Genomic DNA, 12,141 nt, shown 5'->3' on the forward strand with positions numbered 1-12,141 from the left:
CCTATGACTCCGACCCCAGGCTGCTCTAAGCCTGGCCTGTCTCTGCATGTCACCTCCTCTAGGGGCTTAGTGACCTCTCGGGGTCAGCCTGCAGGCAATGCTTACTGTGCAAAGGGCGCATGTTTAGTCATCCTGGGATCAGAGGCTCGGTGACCTGGTATGGAGAGGTGGAGGGGTGCCAGCTTTATCTCTGAAACAAACACAACTGAGCTCCAGAGCCCTGAGCAGTGTGCCCCAGCATAGGTCATCGCAGATCCTATGCTGTCCTTGGTGTTTAGAAGAACCCTGCTGCAAAGAGCCAGAGATGCATCCCGCCTCACACTGCGTAGGGACAGGGGGACACAACAGAGCTCCAAAGGGGAACCCTCTTTCCCAGCAAATTCCTTCTTTTGCTGACTCTAGAAAAGCCTCCTTGTGGAGGTTCCTGAGCTTGTCAGGCCTTCGTATTGCTCTGGGCGCGTCGAGGACACCCTTCCTCAATCAGCCCACACAGTGCGTGGCTCTCCCGATGAATACACCTCATCTTAGATGTGCCTATATTGACCATCGTCCTGGACAAGCCAGCTCAGGCCCTTAAGTCCACCAGACATGACTACAGGGAGCTGTGGCCCAGCCCATGACTCATGTCCTTCACCTCCCATGCAGGACTTACCTGGAGGAAGAACTCACCAAGGCCCGGAAGAAGCCTAGCCTGCGGAAGGACATGTACCAGAAGATGGTTGAGGTGGACCCTGAGGCCCCCACTGAGGAGGAGAAAGCCCAGCGAGCTGTGACCAAACCGCGTTACATGCAGTGGCGGGAAACTATCAGTTCCACAGCTACCCTGGGCTTCAGGATAGAGGGCATCAAGGTGAGACCTGTGAGGTGAGGCCTGAGGAGCCTGAGGCCATCCGATTTGGGGGCTGGGGTGGCTTATCCGTGCAGCTGTACAGAGGACCCACATAGGAGCCAGCTTATATGCCTGCCGCAGGGAAGATGTTGGTTCACCTACCAGTGGGATGCAGATAAGGAGAGGGGTGTGGCTACCTGAGATCACCTTGGGAACCTCATCCTCCATCCTTTCTTCTTGGATGCCCTGAGAAGGACCTCAGAAGACTGTCCTTGTCCCTGTGTTCCAGTTCAGGTCCCTAGCTTCTAGATTTACAAGACCCAGCTAAGAGCGTGGAGAAGGGATGTAGGCTCCTCATCGTCTCAGGGGGTCATCCCTTCAGGGAAGGTGGTAGTCCCCTCAGGAGCCCTGGTCCTCCTGGCCCCGTTGCCAGCATGGAGTCAGAGTTGGGTAGCTGACATACAGGGAGGCTCCTTATAGCCCTTCTCTCACATGGTGTGTGGATGTGAGTTCCTGCCAGCACCAGTGTCTCACTGGCTTCTAGAGCTGGGGACTGGGAAAGCCATTCATCCTTCCTTGTCTTCTGAAACCAGCCTTCCCTCTTGGCAATATCTAGTTCTAGACTGGATGTAAATTGTGTACACACTTCCTCTCTCTCCATCATCTGCTGAACAGCATGCCCTGGGACCTCTCACACAGGCACAACATGTTCCTGGTCTCTGGTTTCTGCATCGTAGGGTCAACAGCATCCACTGGCCCAGAGAGGGGCCGAATGTGTGCGCCATCACCTGCCCATTCCCCCAACCCCCCACCCCATCTTGTCTAGCAGAGAGACCCTATGAGGGAGGCTTCCATGAGGTGCAATCCCCTCCACGGCTCCCTCAGAGCCAGCCACCTGCTGCTTTCCTGTGTTGCAGCTGGCACCTGTCTCCAGGTGGAGGTGGACTGGCACAAGTGTCAGGGCTCCTGCTGGACACAGACTTTCTCCTCCTTTGTCTCAAAAGAGCAGAGATCTGTGTGTTTGCCCAGGCCAGCCTGAACAGAAGGAATGCTGGGCTCGGAACACTGGGATGGTGAATCATGAAGTACAGACGCGTGATGCAGGCCTGAACCTTGGCCTTGGCGAAAATCTTCATAGCTGCCCCTTGATCTGCCGTGCATTGCAAGACCCAAACTAAATGTCTGGAATCTAGAGCCCCAATAGGAACATATACATACACACATGTAGGTATGTGCACACACATACACACACACACACACACACACACACACACGCACGCACACACATTTCTTTCTTGCCTTTTCCTGTAAAGGAGACACTTTACAGCTTCTGTTTGCATATCATAAAAATTGCCAGCATCATCGCTCTCATGCTTTGGACCACTATGAAACGATGGTCACTTGAACACAAGCCTATGCTAGGATGACCTGATCACACAGATGGCCTCTAGCACACCAACGGGACACACAGTGAGTCACTGGTCCAGGGACCAAGCTTCTGAGCAGGAGGAAGTGAAGCTGTCCACTACCCTGGACCCCTGCTGCCCTAACGTAGAACAGGACACTTCTCTGTTGTCATCTCGGCTACCCCTCACACAGCCAAGACTTCCTAAGGCAGTATGTGGCCAGGGACCCAGTGCCACTTTGTGAACACCTCTGTTGGGGCCTGAGACAGGCTGACAATTGTCTGGTTGCACCTGTCTTGCTGTACCATCCCTGGACCCCTGGCGACCTCCACAGAGCAACATGAGGGTCATGATCATATGCAGTCTGTCCCATTGGCCCTCTGCTGACTTCCCACGCCGCCCCCCCCCCCCCAGAAAGAAGACGGCTCTGTGAACCGTGACTTCAAGAAGACCAAAACAAGGGAGCAGGTCACTGAGGCCTTCAGAGAATTCACTAAAGGAAACCAGAACATCCTGGTGAGTCACAGGTTTGGGGGTCGGGGGACCATCCTTTCTCTGACATAGCAAATGATGCCAAAACGCTAGCCCAATACTTCTGTAGGAAGATGGCGTGGCTGTCCCCAGAGAAGCTGGGGACACCAACTCATTCCCCTCGCTCACTCTATCCCTGCACACTGCCCTTCCATGTCATGGAACAACTGTGGCAGCTAATAACAACTTTCCGTGCCTGCTGTTGCTAAGTGGGGGCTGTACTGAGTCTTCACCAGGTCCGCTCAGAAAGCCATCTGGTAAGGATAAGCAAGCAGACATTCTTGTCTCCATTTGACAGACAAGAAGACTTGAGAGGCCAGGGACACATAGGTAGGAAAAGACTGAGATAGGATTCACACCTAAGTTGGCCTGACACATACATGTCCCTGACTTCCTGATGCCTCCAGACCCAGACCCATAAGGCTGGAATGCACACGGCAGGTCTGCAGTGCCTGTCCTCTGGTTCTGGGGTACCTGCTCAGATCACTTCAGACCTCGGAGTGATACCAAGAGGGGCTGATTGCTCTTGCGAGGGACTCCAGGACACTGCTGATTAGCCCTGCCTGGCTGTGTCACTGCTATGTGCGAATGGTCACTGAGGGACCCGGAATGGTGTGGGCTTCCCTAGTGGCCCTGTAGTTCTGGGTCATGAGACTCACAGAGCTACCCCTTGGGGATGATCAGGTACCCCATGGCTAAAACAGAAGGATCTGTAGGGGCTCTGTGGAGGGGACTCTTGTAGAGATACTGGGCTGTGTGTGTGTGTGTGTGTGTGTGTGTGTGTGTGTGTGTGTGTGTGTGTGTGTCATCTTTAGTCAGGGACACAGCACTCTGTGGTGGTAGTTACCATGGCAACCAGTCCTGAACCCCCTCCTCTGCTGGCTGGTATGCTGGCATGGGCTGCCCCCTCATGGAGGAGGTTGAGGGGCTAATAGTGTGGCCTGGGAAAGGTGTCACTCTGAGCTCAGCTGGGGTAGATGAGGACGTTGGAGTGAGTGAGTGGTGCATGGTCACTGCTACTTGTAAGTCAGTGACTCTAATGAACTAAATCAATCTGATGCCATGGTCCCAGCCCTACACACACAGAGTATGTAAAACGCTGACCATCTCTGCCCTCAGATCGCCTACCGGGACCGGCTGAAGGCCATTCGAGAAACCCTGGAAGTCTCTCCTTTCTTCAAGTGCCATGAGGTAGGATACTGAGCCTTCAGCCTGACAGGCACGCCTTGCCTGCTTGACTGATACCCGTTGCCATCACCCCTGGTTTGTATCCTCCTAGCCCTGCTCCTCTCTCCTCCTTCCTCTTGGCCCTGTCATATCTACCCCCCTCCTCACCTCTCAATCCTGCCCCACCCCCACCTCCTCCTAGCCTTGTCATGTCTACGCCCCCAACCCCCTCCTCTTCTCTCAATCCTGCCCCACCCCCACCCCGTCCCGGCCCCATTTCCTGCTCCTTTTCTCACAGCCTCGCTTCTCTCCAGGTCATTGGCAGCTCCCTCCTCTTCATCCATGACAAGAAAGAGCAAGCCAAAGTGTGGATGATTGACTTTGGGAAAACCACACCCCTGCCGGAAGGCCAGACCCTACAACACGATGTCCCCTGGCAGGAGGGGAACCGGGAGGATGGCTACCTCTCAGGGCTGAACAACCTCATCGACATCCTGACAGAAATGTCCCAGGGCAGCCCACTCACCTGAGGCCACCTTGCGTACCCATGCCACCTTGCCTGCCACCTCTGCCTCTCCCTCATCTCTCTTGCTTCCCCTAAGTCTTCTTTCATTCCTGCTTGACCGCCCACCTAGAACAGAGCCTTCCATCTGCACTACAGGACACTTTGAAGAAGAAAGAGAGATTTTTCTAGGTCTTTTTTTTTTTTTTTTTTTCCTTTCCTTCCTACACCAGGGCCTGGAGGTGGCATTTCTAACTCTCCATAAATAGAGCTACGTTGTGGAAGAGGATCACACAGAGCTAGGCCCTGCATCCTGCAGTCGGCTGGTCTTAGAGCGAGCATGGGTCTAGAAGGCCACAGGATCCCTGGCTGTTGAGAGTGTTGAGAGATTGAGCCTCACCTCCCTATGGGAGACACCCCAGAAATATCAGGCCCAGCCTGGCTACCAGTGGAGCCTTGATGCCCCCTGGTGGCTGGTGCTATCCATTTACACAGCCCCATTTGTGCCTCCCTATCAGGGGCCCTGGTCTCTGGGAGTTGGGAATACAACCTCCGGGGACCTACATGTGGTTTTTGAGCAAAGACTCCTCCAGTGAGACTCCCCAGCTTCTAGGGACACTGTGTGGCCTTTCTAAAGATGCTAACTCAGGCCCCCAGCCGGCTGGTGTTAAACCCTTGGGATCTGGGCAAGGCTAGGAAGAGTACCGGGATCAGCTGTTTCTAAAGAAGAGCACCCTTCCATCTGGGAGCACTCCCTATGAATTCAGAGGGGATGTTCTGCCAAGCTGAGCTTTCCAGGGATGCCAGCGCCTCCTGGCGCCATGGCTTGCTGACCTTGATCTACCCTGCTATAGGAAGATCCAGAGCTGGGTAGAGTTACTCAAGGCACACACCAGCCTCCAGGGACCTGCGGCAGCTCTGAGAGCCTGCCACGCCCTTCAAATCCATAGTAGTCACGCACCCCTGCCTCCCGACCCAGGAGTCCCTCCTTGGGGGACCTCTTAACAGTTCTGGTTTCACTAGGTCTTGGGTTTCGGCTTCTTGGAATGGTTCCTAACTTTCCTTAACCCACTCGTTCTTCCAGCTTGAAGGACTTGGACCAGTGTTTCTCCAAATCATGCGGGTAGTTCCCAGGGTTCAGAGAGCTGCCCAGGGCTGCCCCAAGCCTTCTCCTTCCTGGAGTCATGAGCTTCTTGGAGTGCCGTGGGGGGCCATTGGTAATCACCATTTCAGCTGTGAAACAGGTAGCCAGTCTGAAAAGAGTACAATTTATGTGACTTTTAAAAAGGCAAACCTCCCAGCTCTGTTGCCATTTGGAGCTATCTTCTACTCCTCTGGGCTTGTCACTTCTTCTTTTACTGAGAGACTCTGGGTCACACATACAGGTGCTCTTTTTGGGTGTCAGACCAGCAGGCACTGCTTAGGGACCAAGAGAAATAGCAAGATGTGCTTTGGACAGGGGCAGTCATCTTGGCCTCCTACTCCAGTTCCCGGGGGTTCTAGAAGAACTGTTGGCTCATGTGACACATGTGTTTCCCCTTTCACGCTGGGTGGGTGAGTGACAGTTGGTGGAGGCGGGAGGTGGGACCCACGAGGATGTGTAAGTACAGATTTTTAAAAAGGAACGCATTTAAACTTCCTGGCTCCTATTCGGATGGGTGGGTGAGCTCCTGTGTGGGCTGACTTGCTAAAGGTCATGCCCCCTGCCCCCCATCAGCAAGCCCAAACCTTGTGACAGCAACGTGATTGGGAGGCAGCCTGGAGTGGGGGAGGGCAGTAGCAACTGGGCAGCCAGTTGCTAGAGGGCTTGAGGGGACCTCACGTTTTTCTGGGAAAGAAAGCATTGCTTGCAAGAGTCTACACCTATGATCTGGCCAAAAGTTCCCTCCTGCCATCGCAGAAAAATGTTAGCTAAGGCAAACTATGCTACGAACAAAAACGCCAGGGACCATTTAATGTCTGAAAGAAAGCAAACCTTGCCAAGCACTTTAGGAAGGCCACCTGTCACCATAATGTGCTAAGATGCTGTTACAGGGCCTGGTTAGCAAGAGCCTTAGGACAGTGCTGGGCAGAGCTTTGCACTGGGGGCGCTGTAGGTGGGAGAGTGGTATGAAAAGGCATCTTTCTAGGGTTGTTCTGTTGCCAAGGGTTGTATTTTTTGTTTTGGTTTTTTGTTTGTTTCTTTCTTTCTTTTTTTCCTTCGTTGGATTTTTTTTTTTTTTTTTAATCATGCTAGCACCCACACTATATTTCTCAAACCCGCTTCCACTCTGCCAAAGGCCCTTCCTGCCTGCCCCACTGGGATGGACAGAGCTCAGACGGAATTTCCCCCAGAACCTCTGACAGTCTGGTAAACTCTGTTCACAGTCCTGGTGGAGCCTCCCAAGGTCCCAGCCACACAGACGCTGGGACATGGGACAGGCTACATGTACCTATGTGCAGGGTTCACAGGCCCTCCTGCTTTTGGACTACCAGATGTCTTGGCGGTCAGCCCTGCTTTGCACACCCCGAAGATTGCTTCAACCGCTTCCCTAGACTAGGCTTTAGTGTCCTTTAGGAAGAGTTTAAGTTATATTTATTTTGTTTTTGTTTTAATTGCACAAAACACTAAGATGAAAGGCTGGGCTGTTCTACCTAAGATCTGCCCGCCTCCTGGGGGCCTTTCCTTCGTGTCTGGAGGAGCCCCGAGCAGCTGTGGCCTCAAAACGATGCTGTTCACCTTCGGCTGGCTGTATTTAGCTTCGAGATTGCCTGCATTCTGCCAACCCTGTGTGTATAGGCCCCGCCCCTGCTCCAGGGTGCACACCCATCAGTGCCTTTTTGGGAGGAGACAATCGTCCCGCACCCTGACAGGCTCCCCTCCTCTGTACACCTCTCCCCTCAGGACTGTTACATCCCCTGCCCCGTGCCCGATAGTCAACTGTAGATGCTATCTCTCTTCCGAATAAACGCTTTGAAGATCATCAGTAGCTTGATGTGATCTTTCTGCCTCTCACTCACCCACCCTCTCCCCCCTCTCTCCCCCTCCCCCCTCCCCCACTCTCCAACTATGATGACCTCCAGCAGTGGATGTCAGGAGGAGTAACACTAATCTGCAAACAATGCGAAACATTCTTCTTCATAGGGAGTCTTCTGCATTCTCAGCTACAGCTTTAAACAGTAGCTCGAGGACATCGGCCAGTGACAGAGAAGGTCCCCCGCCCATGGTGACCTCTGCGCTGGGTGCATCCCATCACTCATGCTGCATCACCTGTAATAACAGGACTTTATAGTCTCCGCTGGTCAGATGGAGAAACCGAGGCTTAGAAAGTCAAGCAACTTGGCCTGGGAGAAAATATTCGGAGCCAAGCCGTGCCACCCTTAATGAAGGAGTGTCGGGGTCGGAGTTGAGCGCCGTGGCTACATCTCAGGGAGACCCTTGAGAGCAAAACCCTGGCCTCATATCGAGGGCCATGTCCCTTCACAGCTCCTCTCTGGCTTTGCCATAAGCTGCAGCCACCAAAGGAGACTGGTGTCTGCGTTTCAGAAGGCTGCCCAGCTCACAGCGCAGGAGACTGGTTGTGAGGGAAGCTGCAGACCCTTCTGAGCAAAGCCATCCCACAGCCCCAAGGCGCTTGGCAAACAAAGCCCCCCCCCCCAAAGAAGCCTACAAGTGATCTGCCAGTAAGTCAAGTCGATGTCCTCTTAGCTAGCCCCAGGGGACCTGTATTCATGGCCAGAACCCTAGGCCTGGAGGTGGAGACGTTGCCTAAGGAACCCTGAGCTGGCCACGTCCTTTGGACATGCTGTCCAGAAGCAACTAACCAAACCATATCCCTGTCCTCAGGAGTGACATTGCTCCTTGTCACCTGGGCCCCCAGTACCTCACCTTTCACCAGTACCCCAGGCTAATATCCACAGAAGACCAGGGCCACCCAGTCACAGAGCCCTCGTCACCTTCTCCTGAGGTCTTTCTAGCAGACCCAGGAGCACCCAGAGAAGTGGGTAGGTAGCCTGTTGCCTGCTGCATTTCAGGGCCACTTTTGGTACCAAGTGCCTAAGCCGAGGCTCACATATTCCTGCTGGCACATGGGGCAGCAATTGCGACCAACTTCATTTCATGGGACGTCTTCAGGGGGTGGATGCTCTTCCTGGCTGGGGACAGAACAGACACCTCAGAGAGGCAGGGCAGGAATCTGTATCTGGTTCAACTCTGCAGCATCAACCTCTGGAGGGGAGTCTCTGCCAAGGCCCAGCCATGCCTGACAGCACAGGACCGAGCCTACTTAGGCACTCATCCCAGGAGGTAGGGAGGGAAGGCAGTATCACCACCTGTTACCAAATCCTTGGGAAACAGCAAGATCTGTGGCCACACCCTCTGGCTAGTCTTCTCCCCCAACTCTTCCACTGGTGGGGGCGGGGGAGACAGGGAAGCGGCATGGGAGGGCTGACTGCTTCCTATCCTGGAGGGAGAAGCAAGTTGAAATGAGGGGGCCCCCAAAGATTACACTGGAAGCAGTCTGGAGAGTTCTGTGTGGTTTGAGTGACAAGGAGTCAGGAGCCACTCTGAATCTGTGACTATGCAGGAGAAGCCTGGGGACTCGGACACATTTCAATATCTGCCAGCTCCACTAGCCCTACTGCAACCTCTCCATGTCTGTACGGGCTCCTTGGTTGTCTTGCCTTCGTTGATGCATGAGGGACTCAGCCTAGCAATGACCCTTACAAAACGTCTGACTGTAGAAACTCCATATTAATTGAGAGGGAGGTGTGAGGCTAGCCTGCGGTACAGTGTCCATATGTTCATATACAGCCATGTTGTGTTCATATGAGAAATATAGGCCACCAGCTCCCATAAGTCCAGAGGTCTGACTGAAGAGGCTCCTGCCCGTACCAGCACTTCTGAATCCTACACCGGAATATCTATTACACACACACACACACACACACACACACACACACACACACACACACCATAGCTGACTCTGCATTCCCTGCCCTCTCTCCCACCCTTGGGCTATGCAGCTGCCCAAGCAGGCATCCTCTTAGAAATTAGACGGTATAAATAAAGTTTTATTAGAAACAATCATGTCACTTTTTGTTTGTTTGTTTGGTTGGTTGGTTGGTTGGTTTTTCGAGACAGGGTTTCTCTGTGTATCCTTAGCTGTCCTGGACTCACTTTTGTAGACCAGGCTGGCCTCAAACTCACTGAGATCCGCCTGCCTCTGCCTCCCAAGGGCTGGGATTAAAGGCATGCGTCACCATGCATGGCTCCTTGTCATTTCTTTTGCCCCATGACCACAGGTGACAAGTACACTGCCATCTACATGGGCTGCAGAACTAAGATGTTTATCGTTCAGCTCCACACCGAAAAAGCCTGCCAAATCCTGCTGAGACCAGGTGATTGACGATAAAGTAGGTTAGTACTCACAAAACCTCCGTGAGATGGACCTCGCCGGTCCTGTGTTCCACATGAGAGAGCTAGGAGACAGCAGACCCTGGCTTTGGACCAAACTCAAGGCCTGCTGTGCTTCTGCACGTCTGCCTCCCTGAGCAGTCTCAGGTGTGCCCTGGTGGCTGGCTGTGTCACGGGATTCCTAGGACAGCCCACTGCTGCTGGTGCCTGAGCTAAATGGGAGCAGAGTTTCCAAAGCACCTGGGTCCAGGCACCTGGGAGTCCCTGTTCTCCTGAGGGGCTGGAGACCTGAGACTGCTAGAGTGAGGGGCTGTTTGGGGTTCTAGGCTCCCCCCAGGAAGCTCAATGCCAGTTGGCATCCGCCATCCAGTCCCCTTTTCCCACAGACTGGGGGTTCAGAACGTTGTCTGCTTGCCATTCACAGCCTGGCTCACACGCCTTTCCGCAGAAATGCAGAGAACACATCCAGTTCCCGAGAATGCCAAGAAACAGCCTGTGTGTCTTTTTTTTTTTTTTTTTTTTTTTTTTCCCCAATTTCATTTTCACTGTGACAGCTGTGGCCCAGCTCCTGGCATTCACACCATGCACAGACCCGAGATGACACATTCAATAGCGAAATGAGACTGGGAAGCAAACAGCATGGATGAAAGGCATTTGTGCACCTTGCAGAAGATGGGGGAGGCTCAAAGGCAGGTTTTGTAGAACCAAGAGACACATTAGGTGACAGCCACAACCCAGGATAGACTCCAATAAAAAGTTTACAAGAAAAAAAAATATCCACCAGGCACTGGAGTTGTGCCCTGTGGTCCCCGTACTCCACACACATGGGCCTGGGGACCAGGGCTATAGTGGACATTTAGAGGCCACAGAGTTCAGGCCACAAAGGTAGATAAGCATCATTATCTGTTCCAGTCTTTCCTCCCTGTATCTCTCCAAACTTCTGAATGAGCTAAGTGGGATTTAAAATGGGGGGGCAAAGCAAAAAGTCCCACATGAACTCCTGTCCTTTTCAGTGTGGTAGCACGTGTCATTTTAAAAATAGTTTCTGCATATTATAGACAAACAGAATCTGTCACAGCTTTTGACAACAACAGCCCTGCTCTATTTCAATGAGGAAAAAAAGTTGCCCAATTTTAGTCATGCCTTCTGAGAACACATGCTTGGCGTAGATTCAAGACAGCTGAGACACAGCAAGGCCCCGTTAGAGAGCCTGCCCCCTTGTGGACATCAAGGTGCATTGCAAGACAGCCCTAAGACATGGACGCTGATCAGGAATGCATTTAGTTTACACATGATACATGATACGTTGCGATGGAGATGGTGGTCAGATAACAGGGGTGTGTGGTACAGTGTAGAGAGTTCCGTGGCAGAGAAAGAAAAGGCGCCCCCTAGGCCTGACAGGGACATGAAGGTCACTTAGGAAAGGCTTTGCCAAAAATGCCGCAGAAACAAGTTTAGAGGCTGAGTGTGAATTATCAAGAGAGTTGAAAGATGGGAGGGATCAGAACACACAGCCACAGAGACGTGGAAGGACACTGTATGTGGCTAGATCCATGTGGAGCTAGCAATGTGGGCACAGCTAGATGTCAGGCCTGGAGAAGGACTGGAGGAAGAGAATGGGGCATGTGGAGTTTCTCCCGGTGACAAACAGGTATCCCTGGAGGCTCCAAAGCTATGACTGAGGACATGAGGGCACTCATGTTCGTGGGAAATGGTGCCAAGTCAGTGGAGAGATGCCAGGCCCTGCAAGAAGGCCATGGCCGTAAGCTGGAGAGAAACTACGGAGGCTGTATGGAGGCCATAGCCACGGTGAGGGGTGCCTCTGGGCCCACGGCGTGGAGAGAGCCAAGCTTGCCAAGTCAGCCGCTCTCACTTCTGCCACCCTTTCCTAAGGCACGGCTTGTCATTGCCTTCCAACGCGTTCACTTCCTGCCCAGCTTCTTTCGGGTTCTAGTGAAACGCTTCGAGCCTCTGCTCCTGCAGGCTTGTGGTTAATCGCACAAGCCAGATAGCCAACACTTCAAAAAGGCAGCAAGCCAAGGAAAACAAGTTCTGCTCCTGTGGTAGGTGCAAAGGATTCCTTCCATTTTAGGGAGAAAGTGGGAGGGGCAATATACAGGTGTGCTTTGTGTCCCTCCGCAAGCCAGGTGCTTTTAATTCCAGTTACCTAGCTCAAGGGCACAGCTGGCAGGAGAAAAGCAAACGTGTCCAGGAGTCAATGCTAGTTTGCTGGATAGTTTGTGTCTGAGACACACGGCCCTCTCTGTAAAGTGACTCGCATCCCAGCTCCTGATTTGTGGAGAACACAGTG

The 12,141-nt window shown here is 53.0% G+C and overlaps 2 protein-coding genes across 2 annotated transcripts in view; one reads left to right on the forward strand and one right to left on the reverse strand.

Annotated features, from left to right (window-relative positions):
* The window catches only part of Itpkb (inositol-trisphosphate 3-kinase B), an 82,786-nt gene extending 78,323 nt beyond the window's left edge, over positions 1-4,463 (forward strand). Inside the window, exons 5-8 of the mRNA XM_051148018.1 lie at positions 646-850; positions 2,650-2,751; positions 3,886-3,957; positions 4,248-4,463. Coding sequence (XP_051003975.1) covers positions 646-850; positions 2,650-2,751; positions 3,886-3,957; positions 4,248-4,463 — 595 coding nt within the window. The remainder of the gene's footprint in view (positions 1-645; positions 851-2,649; positions 2,752-3,885; positions 3,958-4,247) is intronic.
* Positions 1-12,141, reverse strand: part of Coq8a (coenzyme Q8A) — a 450,047-nt gene that overhangs the window by 236,324 nt on the left and 201,582 nt on the right. The window lies entirely within an intron of this gene.

The sequence above is a fragment of the Acomys russatus genome, chromosome 6 (genome assembly GCF_903995435.1).
Source record: "Acomys russatus chromosome 6, mAcoRus1.1, whole genome shotgun sequence".
NCBI classification, from domain to species: Eukaryota; Metazoa; Chordata; class Mammalia; order Rodentia; family Muridae; genus Acomys; species Acomys russatus.